Source organism: Delphinapterus leucas, chromosome 1 (assembly GCF_059928025.1).
Source record: "Delphinapterus leucas isolate spDelLeu-1000000601 "Yukka" chromosome 1, BTC_Dleu_Yukka2, whole genome shotgun sequence".
NCBI classification, from domain to species: Eukaryota; Metazoa; Chordata; class Mammalia; order Artiodactyla; family Monodontidae; genus Delphinapterus; species Delphinapterus leucas.
The window spans coordinates 110,358,865-110,381,497 of NC_143129.1; the positions used below are offsets into that span (position 1 = coordinate 110,358,865).

At 34.5% G+C, this 22,633-nt stretch overlaps 1 protein-coding gene across 2 annotated transcripts in view; it reads left to right on the forward strand.

Moving 5' to 3' along the window:
* HFM1 (helicase for meiosis 1) overlaps positions 1–22,633 on the forward strand; it is a 126,860-nt gene that overhangs the window by 66,671 nt on the left and 37,556 nt on the right. For both annotated transcript variants that reach the window (XM_089919815.1, XM_089919822.1), the window contains exons 23-29: positions 1,138–1,235; positions 1,317–1,445; positions 7,145–7,230; positions 7,719–7,802; positions 7,927–8,084; positions 9,550–9,653; positions 10,124–10,258. In XM_089919815.1, the coding sequence (XP_089775941.1) occupies positions 1,138–1,235; positions 1,317–1,445; positions 7,145–7,230; positions 7,719–7,802; positions 7,927–8,084; positions 9,550–9,653; positions 10,124–10,258 (794 nt within the window). The remainder of the gene's footprint in view (positions 1–1,137; positions 1,236–1,316; positions 1,446–7,144; positions 7,231–7,718; positions 7,803–7,926; positions 8,085–9,549; positions 9,654–10,123; positions 10,259–22,633) is intronic.

Here is a 22,633-nt window from a genome sequence, read left to right on the forward strand (position 1 = left end):
TGTTGCTGCAAATGGCAAAATTTCATTCTTTTTTATGGCTGGGTAGTATTCCACTGTGTATATATATATATATATATATATATATATATATATATCTCACATCTTCTTTATCCATTCATCTGTTGATGGACACTTAGGTTGCTTCCATGCTTTGGCGATTGTAAATAATGTTGCTATGAACATGGGGTGTACAATCATTTCTAAGTAGATGATATAAAATAATTTTCAGAAGCATATATTATAGCCAAAAGAAGTAATCATTCTGTAGTTTCAGCTGTATGCACCCATTCTGTGAAGTTAGTTGCTTCTTTCTATTTTCATATATTGTTTGCTAAAACTAAACCATAAAATATAACTATTCTACCCTTTCTCTTTGTGTACCTGTTTTTGGTCTTACAAGAGATCCCCCCAGAGAGTAATACAAGTCTAATAATTTTAGTTAGCATCATAGGGGGACTTGCATATCAAGGTCCGGTTAGATAAGTAAACAGACGAAAGAGGTAGCAAAGACCTGGGAGATAGTAGGCACAATAGATGGTAACTTCTTTTCTCCCCTCTTTCCACCCCTCAAATTTTGTAGCCAAGCAACTGCTTGTTGCTAATAATCAACTAATAAGCTACCAACCTTCAAATGTTGAACAGAATTTTATCACCTAACAGTATGCTTTTTACTCAACAGGTAATTAATAAATATATGGTGATTATATAAATTGTGTTGTTTTCTATAATACCTATATATAGTAAAGCCCAAAGTCAGCTGCATTGGAGAAGAATATGATAACAAATTTTAGATGTGTTGAGATGAAAAAAACAGTCAAAGTGCAAGTGCCCTGTGATCATTTGAAATTTATCAATCTAGAGATTATAACAAAAATCTTGAGAAGAAATGAGATTTTTGAGAGAAAGAGAGGTTGAGTGAATAAAGAAGAGTAGAAAAATGAGAACTGACCTTTTAGAGGCTGGGAAGAGGAAGTCAACAATTACTTGCAATAATGATGATACAAGATGCAGAGTCATGTAGTGTCACAGAAATCAAGGCAGAGAGGAATTTTAAGAAGAGATACTTCAGTCACTGATGTCAAACACTGTGAGATAGTAATTTTTAAAAAGAAATAATAAAATTTCTTCTTTCCTCAGTCTTATTCAGGCTCAGCTAGGATGCATTCCCATACAAGACTTTGCTTTGACACAAGATACTTCGAAGATTTTCAGAAATGGCTCACGAATTACAAGATGTATGTTATAGGATTAATGGATTTTCAATATTTTTCCAGTAAAATAGTATACTAGATTTAATATTGGAAACTTTTTTTTAGGGTTGTCAGATTTTATGGCTATTCAAGAAAAGTTTGCTGTACTGTTGAACAGTTTGATTTTAGCGAAGTGTTTTAGATGTAGACTTTGGGAAAACTCTCTGCATGTATCCAAACAGCTGGAAAAAATCGGTAGGTACTGAATACAGGTAGGCAATGTGTCAATGTCTGCAATTTATTTTGTATTTCACTGTTAGAAAAATTGTTCTAAGATGGTTATAGACCTTTAAGGAAAAATGTGTTTATGGGCCTAAATAAGTTACTATACTTTCCTTCTCTTGAAAATCTGATTTTCATTTGCTTATGCTTAAAGGATTCTATTTGAAATCAATTTGGAAACCTAATAAAAATTAATGTTCTTATTTTTAAATTTGTTCTCAAACAAAGAGTGAAATTTTGTTTTAGTAATTAGGTAACTATGTGTTGTTCTCTCTTCTACTTTTATGACTGTTTTGTTTTGATCTCAATGACAAGGTACAGAGCTAGCAGTCCTGGTCATTCCTAATTCATTACAGAAAATTGTCACTTATTTATATCTTAACTTTTTCTCTTTTTTCAATAACATTTCAATATTAGTAATGATTTTCATAGAGATTCTATAGACAGGTTTCTTTCCTGTCTGTTGGGATCTAGCTCAGGATGTGAACTGAAAAACTCTACACGGTGCCATTTACAAAGACCGGGATATGCCTAAAGCACTTTGGAATTTTTCACTTTGGTGTCTTTGGCTTTGTGACCCTGTTCCTTCTTAGATAGCTAGAACTCCAAAAAGAGAGTTATTTCATGGCTGACAGTCTTATTAGCTTTATAATTTTGTATGCATCTTGGGGACATTAAAAAATTAGGTAATGGGTCACTGGGGATTGTCTAATTATTCCTTAGAACAAAGATCTCCAGCTATTTTGTGAGGAAGTACCACTTTGTATTTCCTTGAAGTTTGAAATCGGTGGGGGAAATCAGTCAGAGAGCTGACCAGTCCTGGGAACTGGGGTGAAGGTGGAGATTGACTGGTGAAAGCAAGGTCAAAGTAGAAGAAAGATTCCTGATTAAAGGCTCACCTTCCTATCAATACATAAGTCCTGGCAAACCAAATGCCACGCCCATCCCACAGAGATAAGAGTTCTGAATTGGGAAGAAGGTTACATACAATATTTAGGAGATTTCAACTTACAGAAAAATTTGAAATTATATAGAAAGATTATTAATAGTATAGCACTAAAACACTTATATTAGAAAAGTAGAAAGTTCTCTAGAGTGATTTCAGTTTCCATGTGATAAGATGAGAAAAAGAACAAATTAAACCCAAAGAGGGCAGAAGAAAAGAAATAATTTTAAAAGAGCATAAATAAATTGAAAACAAAAAAATCAACAAAACAAAAAGGTGATTATTTTGAAATATCAATGAAATTGATAACACTCTAGTCAGACTGATCAAGCAATAAAGAGAAAAGACACAAATTTCCAAAAACAAAAATGTGATATATAACTATGGATCCTATAGATGGCAAAATGATAGAAAGGGAATGCTATAAACATCTAATGTCAATAAATGCCACAACTTTGATGAAATGGGAAAATTCCTTAAAAAACACAAACTGTCAAGAGTCCACTCAAGAAGAAATAGACAACATGAGTAGGCTTATATTTATTAAAGAAATTAAATTTGTAGTTTAAAACCTTACAAAGAAAATCCCAGGCACAGAAGGTTACACTGGTGAATTCTACTGAACATTTAAATAAGAAGCAATATCAGTTCTATACAAACATTTTCAGAAAATTTAAAAGGGGGAGTAATACTTCCCAACTCATTCTATGAGGCCAACATTACCTTGTTATCACAACCTGACAAAGACATTCAAGAAAGACAGACCTCAGTAATATAAAAAAGATATCCCTCAGTAATATAAATGCAGTAATTCTTTATAAACTTTTAACAAATTGAACACAATGATAGATAAAGGGGCTAACATATCATGGCCAAATGTGGTTTATTCTAGCAATACAAGATTAGTTTACCACTTGATGTCAATCAATGTAATTCCTCATATTAACAAACTAAAATAGACCATATGATCATCTCAATAATGCCCAAAAAAGTTGACAAGATCCAAAATCCATTTCTAATTAAAACTCTCAACAAATTTAAAATAGAAGGAAATTTCTCAAATTGATAAAGGACATCTATGAAAAACCTACAGCTAACATCATATTTAATAGTGAGAGACTGAATGCTTTCCTTCTAAGATCAGGAACAAAAAGGATGCTCACTGTAACTACTTCCAGTAAACATTGTACTAGGGGTTCTAACCAGTACAGTAAAGCAAGAAAACGAAACTAAAAGCATACAGATTGGAAAGGAAAGAAGTAAAAATGTTTTTATTCATACATGATCACATGATCATCTATGTAGAAAATTCCATGGAAGGTAGGAAAGGTTTAGCATGGTTGAAGGATGTAAGGTCAATATATAAAAATTAACTTTATTTCTACATACTAGTAAGGAAAATCAGAAACTAAAATTAGAAAAACTATGCCATTGTAACAAATTACCACAAACTTTGTGGCTTAAAACAACACAAATTTATTATCTTAAAGTTCTATAGATTAGAAATCTGATGTGGTTCTCACTGAGATAAAATCAAGGTTCGGCAAGGCTGTTTTCCTTTCTAGAAATACTAGGGATGAATCCATTTTCCTGCCTTCAACTTCTAGAGAATACTTGATTCCTTGATCATAGCCCTCTTCCTCTACCTTCAAAGTCAGCAGGTGATCTTGGATTTGGCAAAGAATTTCTTAGATACAACACAAAAGCACGAACTATATAAAAGAAAAAAAGTGGATTTAATCAAAACTTAAAACTTTTGCTTTTCATAGAATACTATTAAAGAAGGAGGAGGAGGAGAAAACAAGCCACCAGACTGGAAAAAAATATTTGCAAAACATATAACTGATGGAGGACTTGTACCTAGAATGTATAAAAAATTCTTATGACTCAATAATAAGACAAACCACTGAATAAAACAATGAGCAAAAGATTCAAACAGACACATCACCAAAGAAGATATATATATGGCAAATAAGCACCTGAGAAGGTGTTCAACATCATTAGTCATTAGAGAAATGCAAATTAAAATGACAACGCAATACCAGTACACATCCACTAAAATAATTAATTTTTCTTTTTTTTTTAATTTATTTTTGGCTGTGTGCAGGCTTTCTCTAGTCATGGCGAGCAGGGGCTACTCTTTGTTGTGGTGCATGGGGTTCTCATTGTGGTGGCTTCTCTTGTTACGGAGCACAGGCTCTAGGAACATGGGCTTCAGTAGTTGTAGCGCGTGGGCTTCAGTAGTTGTGGCGCGTGGGCTCAGTTGCAGCACGTGGGCTCTAGGGCACGCAGGCCTCAGTAGTTGTGGTGTGCAGGCTTCAGTAGTTGTGGCTCATGGGCTCTAGAGAGCAGGCTCAGTAGTTGTGGCACATGGGCTTAGTTGCTCTGTGGCATGTGGGATCTTCCCGGACCAGGGATCGAAATCGTGTCCCCTAGCGTTGGCAGGTGGATTCTTAACCACTGCGCCACCAGGGAAGTCGCCACTAAAATAATTAAAACTTGACAGAGTGCTGGAGAGGATATGGTTCAACTGGAACTCTCACTGTGGGAATGTAAAATGTTACAACCACTTTGGAAAACCATTTGATTGTTTCTTTAAAAGTTCAACATAAACCTACCATGCAACTGGCCCTTTCATGCTTAAGTACCCAAAAGAAATAAAAGCATGTAGACACACAATTCTAATAACCAAGACATTTGAAAACAGCCTAAATATCCATGAACACGCAAATGGAAAATAAATTGTGGTATATCCCATAGTATGGATATATATACTCAGTAATAAAAAGGCATGAAGTGTTGATACAAACAACAACATGGATGAATCTTACAATAATTATACAGAGTAGAAGAAGCCAGACTAAAAAGAAAACTACTTAATTCCATTTAAATAAAAGACTAGAAAATACAATAGTGATAGAAAACAGATCAGTGGTTGCTTGGGGACTGTGTGGGGAGGGGACAGAAGAGGTAGTGAAGAATTACAAAGTGACACAAGGAAACTTTTAGAGGCAATGGTAATGTTTATTAGCTTGGTTGTGGTGATAGTTTCTCATACACACACATACATAAACACACAAAATCACATGTCAAGTATATTGTATGTGAATTATACTTCAGTCAGTAAAATTGTAAAAATAAATAAATCCAAAGGAAACTATATTCACTCACCAAATGAGCAAAAATTAAAAGTCCTGTAGTGGAGATAATATAAGGTTATGAACATTCTCATGCAGTGTTGGTTGGAGCCTAAGTCTCATGATATCTACCAATTAAAATGCACAATCTCTTTAAAACAGCAATTTCACTTTAGCAATTAAATTTATAGAAATATTTCCACATGGATACAAATATAAACATTGTTTATAATCACATAATCTTAAATGTCCATCAATAGCAGAATGATTAAGAAAAGTATGAATTATCCATAAAAATTGATTAATAAAATTTCACTATACTGGAAGAAGCCAGTCTTTCTGACTTTCTAGAATATTGTCAGTCTGGGCATCAGTTGCATTCTATCCCTTCCAAATTGTTGAACACGAACATGTTTTTCACACTTAGTACAGCTGAACAAAAAGAAACAAATATTGACCAGCAAAATTCATGTAATAGAAAAGTGAGAGAATCCAAACAAAAAAGTAAATCTAAGTTCTTATTGAGCACCAGGAAAAAATAATGAATGCAAATTGATTTTCAACAATGTTTATAAACTAAAAATTAAAAATCAGGAAAGGTTATAAGGGAAAATGGAAATGAACATTAAGGAAATAAGAATACTAGGAGTTGTGTCTAAAGATTGAGTAAGAGAAATTCCCAAGAATAGTTAAAGATATGAGTAAGGAAAGGAGTATCATACCCTCATCAGTAATATGTGTGCCTTAAACAAGGTGGCACTAGTTTAGAATTTTATGCTTCTGACAATATCTTCTATTTTGGGATTTGGTTAAAATCATTCATATGAGTGTAAGAATTAAAAATTACAGTTTCTCAAAGCATGAAGAAACAGAGAATGTCCAAAGATGGAAGAACACTTGATGTATTTAAGGAGCAAAATTAAAGCCGGTGTGGCTGGAGAATAGTCAGCAAGAGGGGAATGGTAGGAAATTAAATGGGAGAGGTAGGCTGTGTTCAAGTCATATAGGTAAGGGAGTTTGGCCATAGTAAGGAAATTGCCATTTTATTCTAAATGCAATGGAAAGGCATTGGAAATTTTAGGCAGAAGAGTAAAATTATCTGAATTAGTACAGAAACAGAGAACTCAATTTCTTGAGTTCCTGTTTCTTTAAAAGTTCAACATAAACCTACCATGAACTCATTTCAAGACAGAAATGCTCAGAGAGCCCTAGCTTCATGAAACAATATTCCCATCCCTGAATAATGTTGCCTTTTTTAAAAACATGAGTATAACTGTAGATGTTTCTTGGTACTTGCTCTATGACATAAGGTAAAACTAAGGGTTGAGACATCATGTGGACCAAAGAATTCCTCTTTCTTTTATAAAGCACATGAGTGTTTTATTTGAGTTTGAAAAAATAAATATGAACAATCAAATAACGTCGCAGCCCAATTAATCCAATTGAGAACATTTTTTAACAACTTTAAAAATAAGTCATTAGTCTGGCTCTTTAAATTTTTCTTTTTTACTAATGTAGTTGTTAAATATTTAAGTGTAGATTTAGTTTTAAGTGGATTGTTTAAAAACTATTTGATTAATTTTCCACAGGTGTAACATTATCAAATGCTATGGTAAATGCAGGTTTGACTACCTTTAAAAAGATAGAAGAAACAGATGCAAGGAAACTTGAACTGGTATTTAATATTTACTTATTCCTAATGTTACCTGAATTCTGTATAAATTCTAAAGCCTGACTTTTGTATCTTTATTTCTGCCAAAAAATGATATCCCTCTCATAGTCATACATATATATATATATATATATATATATATTTTTTTTTTTTTTTATTTTTTTTTTTTTTTGTGGTATGTGGGCCTCTAGCTGTTGTGGCCTCTCCCGTTGCGGAGCACAGGCTCTGGACGCGCAGGCTCAGCAGCCATGGCTCACGGGCCCAGCCGCTCCGTGGCACGTGGGATCTTCCCTGACTGGGGCACGAACCCGTGTCCCCTGCTTCGGCAGGCGGACTCTCAACCACTGCGCCACCAGGGAAGCCCAGTCATATATATTTTTAACTTAAGATTTTAGATAATAAGCATGTTAAAACTATTGACTCTAAAAAATATTTTACTAAAAGAGTTTTTAGTGTTGTAATAAGAACATAATGACATAAATATGTTTTAGATTTTAAATAGACATCCCCCGTTTGGAACTCAGATAAAAGAAACAGTGATGTATCTACCAAAATATGAACTTGAAGTGGAACAGGTAAACATTTTCTATTTTTCATATATTTTGATTTTTAGGAATAAAGCTACCCATAGCTGACTTGGAGGTGAGTATGAGTAGTAAGGTTATTTTTAACACTTTTTATGCCTATCCTTTTTTAAAGATTGCAAGATATAGTGATACCATGGCAGAAATATTAGTGACTGTTATATTAAGAAATTTTGAACAGCTACAAACTAAAAGAACAGCACCAGATTCCCACTACGTTACCTTAATCATAGGTGATGCAGATAATCACCTGGTTTCTAAGCACAAAATTATGTAAGTGTGAAATTTCTATTTTATTTCTAAGCATATACTGTAAAAGAAAAATTCTGCTGAGGAAAAGAGTAATAAAATCATGGTGGGATCAATTAAATTACATTTTCCTGATTCTATAACGGGATAGTTTGTCTATTAAAGAAGATACTAATATTGGGTCTGTTGGTTTAGATAATATTTAGTACTCAAATGAACAAAGTGTAAAGTCTATCCACCATGGTTTGAAACAAGTAATAGATGACCTTTAGGAGTAGCTCTAATTCACTGTTGCTGAACTTTCTTATTTTGTTGCTTTTCTCGTATCATTCATGACCTTACTACTCTTTGAGTGCAATCTTCCTCCTACTTACTTCAAAATATATCTTCTATTTCCAAATTAAAATCTAACAAACTACTACCACCATTGTAGGATTCAGGCAACCAGATCCAATAGATAAAGGAGGTACCTTGCCTTATATCTAGTTCTCTAGCATGTCATTCTATAATTTTACTTCAGCCTTTTTTCTAATACTATTGCATATTGATATTTTCTCCCAGGATGTCATAAACAAACTCTAAAGATAATAGTTGTAGCTACAGCTAATATTTTTTGAGCACTTAGTAGGTTCCAGGTATTGAATAGTTTAGTCTTTGTATGAGATAGGTGCTATCATTATATATACTTTATAGAGGAGAAATTTGAGACCAAGGTCATATAGGTAGTTTACAGCAAAAACTAGTTTTGAAGCCAAGCATTCTTACTCCAGAGCCTATGCTCCTAGCATATAACTGTACCTGTAAGTTCAGGATGGCAGTGATTCTGAAATGGGAATCTTCTAATTTTTGCCAGTGTACTGGAACATGGCTTCCTAAAACATCCTGTGCAAGGTTCCTAATGGGACTGCAGTGACTGATAAGGATATCCTTTTAACTGATAATTACTCTCCTGCAACTAGCCATGATACACTTACAGAGAATATATAATTATACAAATCTTTATTCTCTGTGACAACTAAATCTAATGACAGCCTTGACTATAGGAGGCTAAAATAAGTTCAATCACAAAATTGGTTGCTGGTGTTGTGTTATTAGATACAGACTATTTCATATCATTTAAAAAAACACTGTTGAAGTTCTCACAAATCCATGTAACTTATGTATAGCCATTTTAAAGTGGTAGTGATTTAAGGTCAAGGTCATAGGTTATTGATAGCAATTATATATTCAAGCAGGCCTGAAATGATTCAGTGCAACTTAGAACCAGCTGTTGGGTGAACATATAGTTAAGAAAATTATGGTAACGGTAGCTCCATTGACACTCCATTTCCCTATCCTCAGAACTTGGGGAAGGTAGTTTTCAGTCTCACTTCAGTTTACTACCAGATAGGACCTATCTTAGGATCAGTTAGCCCTTGAACATTAATTTATTATTTCATTTCATTTAGTGTTCAAGATCACTATTAAATGATGCATTACTCTTTTTCAGGGATTCTGTTTTGCTAAAAGCTGGAAATTGGGCTAAAAAGATTGATGTGAGGCGAGCTCTTAAATCTGAAGATCTTAGCATAAATCTAATTAGTTCTGAATATGGTAAGTTCATTGAAGTAATGAAGACATGAATGTAAAAAATATGATAGCATTTAAAAATTATTTCCTTTATGTAAAACAGAAAAACAACATAAGTGATATTGTGTAAAAATAATTTATTTAAGTAAAATGAATAATTTTAAAGGAAGCTTCATATATTTGGATATGTAAAAGATGGCAGAGACTAGGATAATAAAATTAAAATTTTATCTGTTCATTTATAGACATTTTATTTTTTAAGATAAAATTCAATTACTGTAGGAACATTGATTTTTATTTTTATGACAGATGTATAAATTTTCATTTGTTATACTTTTTAAAGTATCTTTAAAACATTTCTATTTCCTGGACTTGTTAGACTTACCAGTTCAAAAAGGTATAAAATATAGCAGGTATAAAAACAAATAAATGGTCTCATGTGTGGATTTATGACTTAAATAAGCATTTGTATGCTTTTTTTTTTCTTTTTTCAGTTGGACTTGATATACAGCAGAAATTTACAGTCTTTTACTTAGGACCCAAGAGATTTGGAAATCAAATACTTATGCGAAAAAAACCAGAAACAGAGATGTCCCATTTTAAACATTCAATAGCAGGGCCCAGTAAAGGTAAATAGCTGTATTTAGTCCTGTTTTGCATTAAAGCAAAGATATGGCTGAGGGTAGTATCATCAGTATAGTACTGCTTCATTCAGATTGTGGATACTGTGGAATTAGATGTTTAGACTTTCTAATAATTGCATTAATAATGTACAGTAGGAATTCTTAGTGTTAATATTTGTCAAAATTGGGGTGATTTTTGGAGCAAAGAATTATTTGACTAGTTTTTTGTATACATTTCCCCCTTTTCATACCCACTCCATTCTTATGGCCATGTCAGGGGGGGAGCAAGTGATATACAAGAATTAATGGATTTGATAAGGCAAAGCAGGTGACAATTTTTTTTTTATTATGGGACATTCAAATAAAGATGAAAGTAGAAAGAAGTGTATATTGAACCTTCATGTACTCATCACCCACCTTAAAGAATTATCAACTCAGGGCTAATATAGTTTCATCTGTACCTCTGTTTAGATTTCCCCTTGTATTTTTTGAAGAAAATCAGATATCATATTATTTCCTCTGTAAATGTTTCAGTATATATTTGTAAATGGTAAGGATTTAAGAAAAAAATACTGCATTACTCTTAGACATAAAAAGCTAATAGTAACTAATAATTATCCAATATTGAGTTAATGTTCAAACCGCTGATTACTCATAAATGTTGTAGATATATCATCTTGATACCATCTAGACATACCAGATTGGCTCCTGAATCCTTTTGCTCTGTCCCTAGTAGTCTTGACAGCTTCCTTGCTTTGTGAGGTTATATGATGTTCTAGGCTTAACCTTTTATAATTCCAGACCCAGACCTGTAATAAGCCTTTTCTCCAAAGATACCTGGTTTCTTTTCATGATAAATAGTTTTCTGTGTGCTGGAAGAGCTCATTGCCATTGACTGATTATTATCTCTTGCCTTTTCCATGCACAGATTTAGGAAATATGTGATTTTTTTCTTTTTGAGATGAAATACATAATTGATTCATAGTTAAATGTCCAAATCAAATTCAGGGCTATAGTATTTATCCTTAAACTCAATAATCTGTATCTCCTTTCTGCCATGCTGAGAGATTTGTTTTGCAATAACTCCCAAAATGATAGAATGTCACTAATTTTCTTGTTTTTTTAACATCTTTATTGGAGTATAATTGCTTTACAATGGTGTGTTAGTTTCTGCTTTATAACAAAGTGAGTCAGCTATACATATACATATATCCTCATATCTCCTCCCTCCTGCATCTCCCTCCCACCCTCCCTATCACATCCCTCTAGGTGGTCAAAAGGCACTGAGCTGATCTCCCTGTGCTGTGCGGCTGCTTCCCACTAACTATCTATTTTACATTTGGTAGTATGTATAAGTACATGTCACTCTCTTACTTTGTCCCAACTTACCATTCCCACTCCCCATGTTCTCAAGTCCATTCTCTACGTCTGCGTCTTTATTCCTATCCTGACCCTAGGTTCTTCAGAACCCTTTTTTTTTTTTTTTAGATTCCATATATATGTGTTAGCATACAGTATTTATTTTTCTCTTTCTCACTTACTTCACTCTGTGTGATGGTCTCTAGGTCCATCCGTCTCACTACAAATAACTCAATTTTGTTTCTTTTTATGGCTGAGTAATATTCCATTGTATATATGTGCCATATCTTCTTAACCCATTCATCTGTCGATGGACACTTAGGTTGCTTCCATGTGCTGACTATTCTAAATAGAGCTGCAATGAACATTGAGGTACATGACTCTTCTTGAATTATGGTTTTCGCAGGGTATATGCCCAGTAGTGGGATTCCTGGGTCATATGTTTTTTCTATTTTTAGTTTTTTAAGGAACCTCTATACTGTTCTCCATAGTGACTGTATCAATTTACATTCCCACCAACAGTGCAAGAGGGTTCCATTTTCTCCACACCCTCTCCAGCATTTATTTTTTTATGATGGCCATTCTGACTGGTGTGAGGTGACACCTCATTGCAGTTTTGATTTGCATTTCTCTAATGATTAATGATGTAGAGCATCCTTTCATGTGTTAGTTGGCAATCTGTACATCTTCTTTGGAGAAATGTCTATTTAGGTCTTCTGCCCATTTTTGGATTGGGTTGTTTGTTTTTTTGACATTGAGCTGCATGAGCTGCTTGTAAATCTTGGAGATTAGTCTTTTGACAGTTGTTTCATTTGGAAATATTTTCTCCCATTCTGAGCGTTGTCTTTTCATCTTGTTTATTGTTTCCTTTGCTGTGCAAAATCTTTTAAGTTTCATTAGGTCCCATTTGTTTATTTTTGTTTTTATTTCCATTTCTCTAGGAGGTGGGTCAAAAAGGATCTTGCTGTGATTTATGTCACATAGTGTTCTGCCTATGTTTTCCCCTAAACTTTGATGGTGTCTGGCCTTACATTTAGGTCTTTAATCCATTTTGAGTTTATTTTTGTGTATGGTGTTAGGGAGTGTTCTAATTTCATCCTTTTACATGTAGCTGTCCAGTTTTCCCAGCACCACTTACTGAAGAGGCTGTCTTTTCTATATTTTATATTCTTGCCTCCCTTATCAAAGATAAGGTGACCATATGTGCATGGGTTTATCTCTGAGCTTTCTATCCTGTTCCATTGATCTATATTTCTGTTTTTGTGCCAGTACCATACTGTCTTGCTTACTGTAGCTTTGTAGTATAGTCTGCAGTCAGGGAGCCTGATTCCTCGAACTCTGTTTTTCTTTCTCAAGATTGCTTTGGCTATTTGGGGTCTTTTGTGTTTCCATACAAATTGTGTAATTTTTTTCTTGTAGTTCTGTGAAAAATGCCAGTGGTAGTTTGATAGGGATTGCACGGAATCTGTAGATTGCTTTGGGTAGTATAGTCATTTTCACAATGTTGATTTTTCCAATCCAAGAACATGGTGTATGTCTCCATTAGTTTGTATCATCTTTAATTTCTTTTATCAGTGTCTTATAGTTTTCTGCATACAGGTCTTTTGTCTCCCTAGGTAGATTTATTCCTAGGTATTTTATTCTTTTTGTTGCAATGGTAAATGGGAGTGTTTCCTTAATTTCTCTTTCAGATTTTTCATCATTAGTGTATAGGAGTGCAAGAAATTTCTGGGCATTAATTTTGTATCCTGCTACTTTACCAAATACATTGATTAGCTCTAGTAGTTTTCTCATAGCATCTTTAGGATTCTCTGTGTATAGTATCATGTCCTCTGCAAACAGTGACAGCTTTACTTCTTCTTTTCCGATTTGGATTCCTTTTATTTCTTTTTCTTCTCTGATTGCTGTCGCTAAAACTTCCAAAACTATGTTGAATAATAGTGGTGAGAGTGGACAACCTTGTCTTGTTCCTGATCTTAGAGGAAATGGTTTCAGTTTTTCACCATTGAGAGCAATGTTGGCTGTGGGTTTGTTGTATATGGCCTTCATTATGTGTAGGTGAGTTCCCTCTATGCTTCCTTTCTCAAGGGTTTTTATCATAAATGGGTGTCGAATTTTGTCAAAAGCTTTTTCTGCATCTATTGAGATGATCATATGGTTTTCTCCTTCAATTTGTTAATATGGTTTATCACATTGATTGATTTGCATATATTAAGGAATCCTTGCATTCCTGGCATAAACCCCAATTTATCATGGTGTATGATCCTTTTAATGTGCCATTGGATTCTGTTTGCTAGTATTTTGTTGAGGATTTTTGCATCTATGTTCATCAGTGATATTGGCCTGTAGCTTTCTTTCCTTGTGACATCTTTGTCTGGTTTTGTTATCAGGGTGATGGTGGCCTCGTAGAATGAGTTTGGGAGTGTTCCTCCCTCTGCTATATTTTGGAAGAGTTGGAGAAGCATAGGTGTTAACTCTTCTCGAACTGTTAGAATTCTCCTGTGAATCCATCTGGTCCTGAGCATTTGTTTGTTGGAATATTTTTAATCACAGTCTCAATTTCAGTGCTTGTGATTGGTCTGTTTATATTTTCTGTTTCTTCCTGGGTGAGTCTCGGAAGGTTGTACTTTTCTAAGAATTTGTCCATGTCTTCCAGTTTGTCCATTTTATTGGCATATAGTTGCTTGTAGTAATCTCTCTTGATCCTTTGTATTTCTGCAGTGTCAGTTGTTACCTCTCCTTTTTCATTTCTGGTTCTATTGATTTCAGTCTTCTCCTTTTTTTTTCTTGATGAATCTGGCTAATGGTTTATCAATTTTGTTTATCTTCTCAGAGAACCAGCTTTTAGTTTTATTGATCTTTGCTATTGTTTCCTTCATTTCTTTTTCATTTATTTCTGATCTGGTCTTTATGATTTCTTTCCAACTGCTTACTTTGGGAGTTTTTTTGTTCTTCTTCCTCTAATTGCTTTAGGTGTAAGTTTACGTTGTTTATTTGAGTTATTTCTTGTTTCCTGAGGTAGGATTGTATTGCTATAAACTTCCCTCTTAGAACTGCTTTTGCTGCATCCCATAGGTTTTGGGTTGTCGTGTTTTCATTGTCATTTGTTTCTAGGGATTTCTTGATTTCCTCTTTGATTTCTTCAGTGGTCTCTTGGTTATTAAGTAGCATATTCTTTAGCCTCTGTGTGTTTCTATTTTTTATCAATTTTTTCCTGAAATTGATATCTAGTCTCATAGCTTTGTGGTCAGAAAAGATACTTGGTATGATTTCAATTTTCTTAACTTTACCAAGGCTTGATTTGTGACCCAAGATATGATCTATCCTGGAGAATGTTCCATGAGGATTTGAGAAGAAAGTGTATTCTGTTGTTTTTGGATGGAGTGTCCTATAAATATCAATTAAGTCCATCTTGTTTAATGCATCATTTAAAGCTTGTGTTTCCTTATTTATTTTCATTTTGGATGATCTGTCCATTGGTGAAAGTGGGGTGTTAAAGTCCCCTACCATTTCTGTGTTACTGTCGATTTCCCCTTTTATGGCTGTTAGCATTTGCCTTATGTATTGAGGTGCTTCTATGTTGGGTGCATAAATATTTACATTTGTTATATCTTCTTCTTGGATTGATCCCTTGATCATTATGTAGTGTCTTTCTTTGTCTCTTGTATTAGTCTTTATTTTAAAGTCTATTTTGTCTGATATGAGAATTGTACTCCAGCTTTCTTTTGATTTCCATTTGCATGGAATATCTTTTTTCATCCCCTCACTTTCAGTCTGTATGTGTTCCTAACTCTGAAGTGGGCCTCTTGTAGACAGCATATATATGGGTCTTGTTTTTGTATCTATTCAGCCAGTCTGTGTCTTTTGGTTGGATCATTTAATCCATTTACGTTTAAGGTAATTATCGATATGTGTGTTCCTATTACCATTTGTTTTGGGTTTGTTTGTTATTGTAGGTCTTTTCCTTCTCTTGAGTTTCCAGCCTAGAGAAGTTCCTTTAGCAGTTGTTGTAATGCTGGTTTGGTGGTGCTGAATTCTCTCAGCTTTTGCTTGTCTGTAAAGTTTTTAATTTCTCCATCGAATCTGAATGAATTCTTTGCTGGGTAGAGTAATCTTGGTTGTAGGTTTTTCCCTTTCATCACTTTAAATATGTCTTGCCGCTCCCTTCTTGCTTGCAGAGTTTCTGCTGAAAGATTAGCTCTTAACCTTATGGTTATTCTCTTGTATGTTATTTGTTGTTTTTCCCTTGCTGCTCTTAATATTTGTTCTTTGTATTTAATTTTTGATAGTTTGATTAATATGTGTCTTGGTGTGTTTCTCCTTGGCTTTATCCTGTATGGGACTCTCTGCACTGCCTGGACTTTATTGACTATTTCCTTTCCCATATTAGGGAATTTTTCAACTGTAATCTCTTCAAATATTTTCTTGGTCCCTTTCCTTTTCTCTTCTTCTTCTGGGACCATGTAATTTGAATGTTGGTGTGTTTAATGTTGTCCCAGAGGTCTCTGAGTCTGTCCTCAAATCTTTTCATTCTTTTTCCTTTATTTTGCTCTACAATAGTGATTTCCACTATTTTATCTTCCATGTCACTTATCCGTTCTTCTGCCTCAGTTATTCTGCTATAGATTCCCTCTAGAGAATATTTACTTTCATTTATTGTGCTGTTCATCATTGTTTGCTCTTTAGTTCTTCTAGATCTTTGTTATTTTCTCCATTCTGTTTCCAAGATTTTGGATCATCTTTACTATCATTACTGTGAATTCTTTTTCGGGTAGACTGCCTATTTCCTCTTCACTTGTTTGGTCTGGTGCATTTTTACCTTGCCCCTTCATCTGCTGTGTGTTTCTCTGTCTTCTCATTTTGCTTAACTTGCTGTGTTTGCGGTCTCCTTTTTGCAGGCTGCAGGTTCGTAGTTCCCATTGTTTTTGGTGTCTGCCCCTAGTGGCTTAGGTTGTTTCAGTGGGTTGTGCAGGCTTCCTGGTGAAGGGGACTAGTGCCTGTGTTCTGGTGGCTGAGGCTGGATCTTGTCTTTCTGGTGGGCAGGACCGCGTCCAGTGGTGTGTTTTGGGGTGTTTGTGACCTTATTATTATTTTAGGCAGCCTCTCTGCTAATGGATGGATGGGGTCGTGTTCCTGTCTTGCCAGTTGTTTGGCATAAGGTGTCGAACACTGTGGATTGCTGGTTGTTGATTGGAGCTACGTCTTAGCATTGAGATTGAGAGCTTTCACCGTTTGATATTACGTGGAGCTGGGAGGTCTCTAGTGGATCAAAGTCCTGAACTCAGCTCTCCCTCCTCAGAGGCACAGGCCTGACACCCAGCTGGAGCACCAAGCCTGTGTCAGCCACACGGCCAGGCACGTGGGGAGTTTCTTGCCTTTTGGGCGTCTGAGATTCTGCCAGGATTCAGTAGGTGTTCTGTAGGAGTTTTTCCACATGTAGTTGTATTTCTGATGTATTTGTGGGGAGGAAGGTGATCTCCATGTCTTATTCCTCTGCCATCTTGAAGGTCTCCCCACTAATTTTCTTTATTCTACATTATACACACAACAAAGTCTCAGGATAACAACAGCAAAGTGCACTTTTTTTTTTTTTGGTCACACTGTGCAGCTTGTGGGATCTTAGATCCCTGACCAGCGATCGAACCCATGCTCCCTGCTGTGGAAGCACAGAATCCTAACCACTGGGCTGCCAGGGAATTCCCCAAAGTGCACTCTTAATGTCATTATTAAAAATACTTTAAGGTTTTTATGGTAAATATTTTTATTCTTAGACTATATCTCACTAGGCATGTGTAATCAAATTACTGTGTTTTAACATTACTTGGAATAGATCTTCTGTGTGTGGGTATCCCACCAAACTGGCTACACATGTACTATTTTATTTATTATTTTATTTTCTGTTGTTTGAATAGTTTTTAAGAATTAATTCTGACTGATAGTAATGTAAAACATTTACAGTGTTCCATAGCAAATCTACAAAACAAACACTAAATGTTGTTAATACTTGAGGCATAGGCAGTCTACCATACAGCTCTTCCTTATTCACTTGGTTCTATTTTCACTGCTTTGTGAAAGGCCCAGTAAAGGGAGCAATTAACAGGTACTGGGGAATGTGAGAGCAGCAGCTACCTACCAAAGTAATCTAAACAGTCATGTTCTCTGTATAGTATAGCTAGTTATAATAAACAGTAATTGCAGTGAATGATGGCAAAAGAGGACATACAGAACTACTCTGTGAGCCGAGGAGCACTCATCCTCCTCTTTAAAGAATTCAGAGGAGCTTCCACTTCTGGGCAGGGTGAGGTAATTTGGGACAGGCCAATGCTCTGATAGCAGCAATTATAAAAGCCTACATAAGTTATAAAAATTACAATTTTTAGGACATCTATTAAAGCGAACTAAAGGGACTAAAATTCCAGAGAGGGAGAGCCATTCCAGGGCTGAGGAGTCAAGGATCCATAGGCTCTTAATTAAAAGGCCGGGTAAGCCATGCCTTAAAAAGGGTTTTATATGATCAGCTACTCACCATGTTTGCCTGACAGAGAAAAAAAGAAACCCTCTATGGTGGAATATAACATAACCTGGAATCTGTAGATATAATGTCTGCCATACAATAAAAAAATTGTGAGACCTGCAAAGAGGAAGGGCCATATGACTCATAATTAACTATATAAGAAAATGAAGCAACTCTGTGGATGATTCAAATGGTGGCGTTGGCATTTAAAGATTGTAAAACAACTATGATTAATATTTTCAAGAAAATAGAGGAAAAAAAAGACAAAATGAATGAAATGATGGAAATTTTAACCAGAAAATTGGAATCCATACAGAGATTTAAGTGAACTTCCTAGAACTGAAAAATAAAATATCTGAAGTGAAGAACTCTTTGGGTAGGTTTAGTAATAGATTGGATATGGCCAAACACAGGATTTGTGAACTGTTAGACATATCAATAGAAAATGTCTAAATGGAAGCCCAGAGATAAGAGAACAGAAAGAACAGAAAAGAGCATAATACTCAAAGTGCTAACATATGCATAAAGGCTGAGAAGCAGTGTAGAGAAAGAATGGGACAAATGCAGTATTTAAAGAGACAATGGCTGAGAACATTCCAAAATAATGAAAGACATCAACTCACAGAGTTTAGAATTTCAGCAAACCCAAGCAGAGACAAATACATAGAAAACCACACTGGGGCACAATATAGCAGAACTGCTGAAAATCTTCAAAAGCAAACACAGAAAAACTACACACTACCCTCAAAGGGCAACAGTGAAACTGACAGCTAACTTCTCAGCAGTGATGATGGAAACCAGAAGATAATGGAACAATAGCTTCAGAATGTTGCCAGCCTAGATTTCCATGTGCAGTGAAAAATATCCTTCAAAAATTAAAGTGAAATCGAGACATTTTGAGAAAAAAAATAACTGAAGGAATTAATTATTACTGCTAAATTTATCAGCCAAATTTATTGGATTTGGTTCTTTGAAAAGATGAATAAATTTAAGAAGTCCCTACCAAGACTAATAAAGAAGAGATAAAACATGAATTAACAATATCAGACTTCCCTGGTGGCACGGTGGTTAAGAATCTGCCTGCCAATGCAGGGAACATGGGTTCAGACTGTGGTCCGGGAGGATCCCCCGTGCCGCAGAACAGCTGGGCCCATGTGCCACACCTGCTGAGCCTGCACTCTAGAGCCTGTGAGCCACAGCTGCTGAGCCGCGTGCCACAACTATTGAAGCCTGTGTGCCTGGAGTCCGTGCTCCGCAAGGGGAGAGGCCACCGCAGTAAGAGGCCTTCGCACTGCAGTGAGGAGTGGCCCCACTTGCCACAGCTGGAGGGGGCCTGCATGCAGCAACGAAGACCCAATGCAGCCAAAACTAAATAAAATAAATTAATTAACTTTAAAAAAATATCAAGAATGAAAAAGGTGATATTATTACAGATCCTACAGGTGTAAAAAAGACCCCAACAAGATATGAATAACTTTATACCAATAAATTTGACATAATTTGGGTAAAAAGGAACAAATACCTTGAGGAGAAATCTTACCAAAACTGACAGAAGAAGTAGAAAATCTGAGCAGTCTTAACACTAATAATGAATTTGAAGCAATTTAAAAAAAATCTTTCCATAAAGAAACCCTGAGCCTTAGATAACTTCATTGGTAAAATTTTCCAAATATTTAGGAAGAAATAACATCAAACTTACCCAAACTTTTCCAGAAAAAAAGAAAGAATATTTTCTAATATTTTAATTTTTTTGAAGGCCAGCATGACTTTGATTTCAAATCCTGACAAGGACATTAAAAGAAAGAGAAATTATTCATCAGTCTATTCATGAATATAAATCCAAATGTTCTTAACAAAATATTAGCAAGTGGAATCCAGCCACATATTTAAAAAGCATAATACAGCACAGTTAAGTATGGCTTATTCCATACATGCAAGAGAGCCTTAGCATTTAAAAGTGGATCAATATAATCCTTACATTAACAGGGCAAAGAACAAAAAGGAAAAAAAACATGTGATCCTCTTGATAGATGTCAAAAAAACTTTGACAAAAATTCAATGTTAATTTTTCATTAAAAATATATAGCAAATGTATATATATATCAAATACACAATAGTGAAATATTTTTAAACTTTTCTATTTAAATGGAGAATGATGGATGTTCTCTCTTACTATTCAATACTTCTTTTCAACATTGTGCTAGAAGTCCTAGTCAGTACAATTATATAGAAAAAGAAATATAAGGGATAAGGGTTAGGAAGAAAGAAATAAACTGTCATTACTTGAAAGCAACATGATTATGTACCTAGAAAATATAAAAGACTCTATGGACACACTATTAGAATTAATATATATATTTAGAAACATCACCGGATAAAGAGTCAATATTAAAAATTGTACAATAACATCAAAAAAGCATAAAATACTTAATAAATTTAACAAAATAAGTGCAAGATGTGAACACTGCAAACTTCAAAACATCATTGTAAGAAATTAAAGAAGACCTAAATAAATGGAAAGATATGCCATGTTCATGGATTGGAAGTCTGAATATCATTAAGGTGGCAACATTTCCCAAATTAATTCACAGATTCAATACAGTCCTTATCAAAATTCTAGCTTTTTTTTTTTGGCAGAAATTCACAAGCTGATTCTAAAATTCATGTGCAAATGTAAGGGACTCAAAATAGCCAAATCAATCTTTAAAAAAAAGAACAAACATGGAGACTCACAATTCCTGATTTCAAAACTTACTATAAAACTACAGTAATCAAGGCAGTGTAGTACTGGCATAATAATAGACATATAGATCAATAGAATATAATTGAAAGTACAGAAATAAATCTATACATCTATGGCCAATTGATTTTGAACAAAGATGCCAAAACAATTCAGTGGGGAAAGGATAGTATTGCAACAAATAGGGCTGGGCATCTGGATAGCCAGTTGAATTAGTTTGAACCTCTACTTCATACTATATATAAAAATTTTCTCAAAATAGATTAATGACCTAAAGATAAGAATTAAAACTGTAAAACTCTTAGAAGAACACATGGGTGTATATTTTCTTGACGTTGGATTAGGCAGTAGTTTATTAGATACGACATCTGAAGCTCAAGCAACCAAAGAAAGAAAAACAGATGAATTGGACTTTATCAAGGTTAAAAATTTTTGTGCTTCAACTGACACTATCAAGAAAGTGAAATACAACCCACAAGATGAGAAAATATTTGCAAATCATATATCTGATAAAGGACTAGAATCTAGTATATATAAAGAAATCTTACAACTCAACAATAAAAACACAAATAACCCAATTAACACTGGTCAAAGAATTTAAGTAGACATTTTTCAAAGAAGAGCTACAAATGGCCAATATACAACATGAAAAGATGTCCAACATCATTAATCAATACAGAAATTCAAATCAAAACCACAGTGTGGTATCACCCAGTAGGATGGCTTTAATAAAAAGATGGACAGTAACAAGTGTTGGCAAAGATGCAGAGAAATTGAAACCTTCATGCTTTGGTAGTGGGGATATGAAATGGTGCAGCTGCTTTGGAAAACATTTTGTCAGTTCCTCAAGAAGTTAAACATAGAATTACCCAGGAATTCCTCCTCTAGGTATATATCCAAACAAATTGAAAAATATTCATACAAAAACTTGTACATGAATGTTTATAGCAGCATTATTCATAACAGCCAAAAAGTAGAAACAACCCAAATATCCATCAACTAATAGATAAGTAAAATGTGGTAGATTCATTCAATGGAATATTATTCAGCCACAAAGAGGAATAAACTACTGATACATGCTACAACATGGATGAACCTTGAAAATATTATGCTAATGAGAGAAGCCAGTCACAAAAGATCAGATATTGTATTATTCCATTTATGTGAATGTCTAGGATAGGCATATACATAATGACAGGAAGTAGATTAGTGATTCCAGGGGCAAGGGGTAGGAAGAAATGAGGAGTGACTACTAGTGGGTTCATGATTTCTTTTTGTGGTGATGACAGTGTTCTGGAATTAGATAGTTATGATGGTTGTACGACCTTGGAAATATACTAAAAACCCACTGACTCGTGTACTTTAAAAAGGTCTTTGTGGTATGAATTCTATTTCAATTAAAAAATTTAAACATCAGTTGTATTACTACTTACCAGCAAAAAAAATGATAGAAATCATAATTCTGAAAATACCATTTACAATAGCATTAGAAATCTCAAATATCTAGTAATACAGTAGCAAAAGATATGAAAGACCACACTACAGAAAAACTAGAAATCTCATGGTGTATATGTTTAGATATAAAAAAGGAAGAAGGTTTCTGTCTATCTTTCAATGACTCCCTTTTTCTTAGAACTGACTGCCACATCACAGAAGTAGGTTGTTTGTCTTGTTTGTACTGCATTCTCCTCAGACCCCCGGTCTGGCCACTATTTTTCTGACAGCAAAATTATCAGGAACCAGGGTGACCTTCTTTCATTCAGTTCAA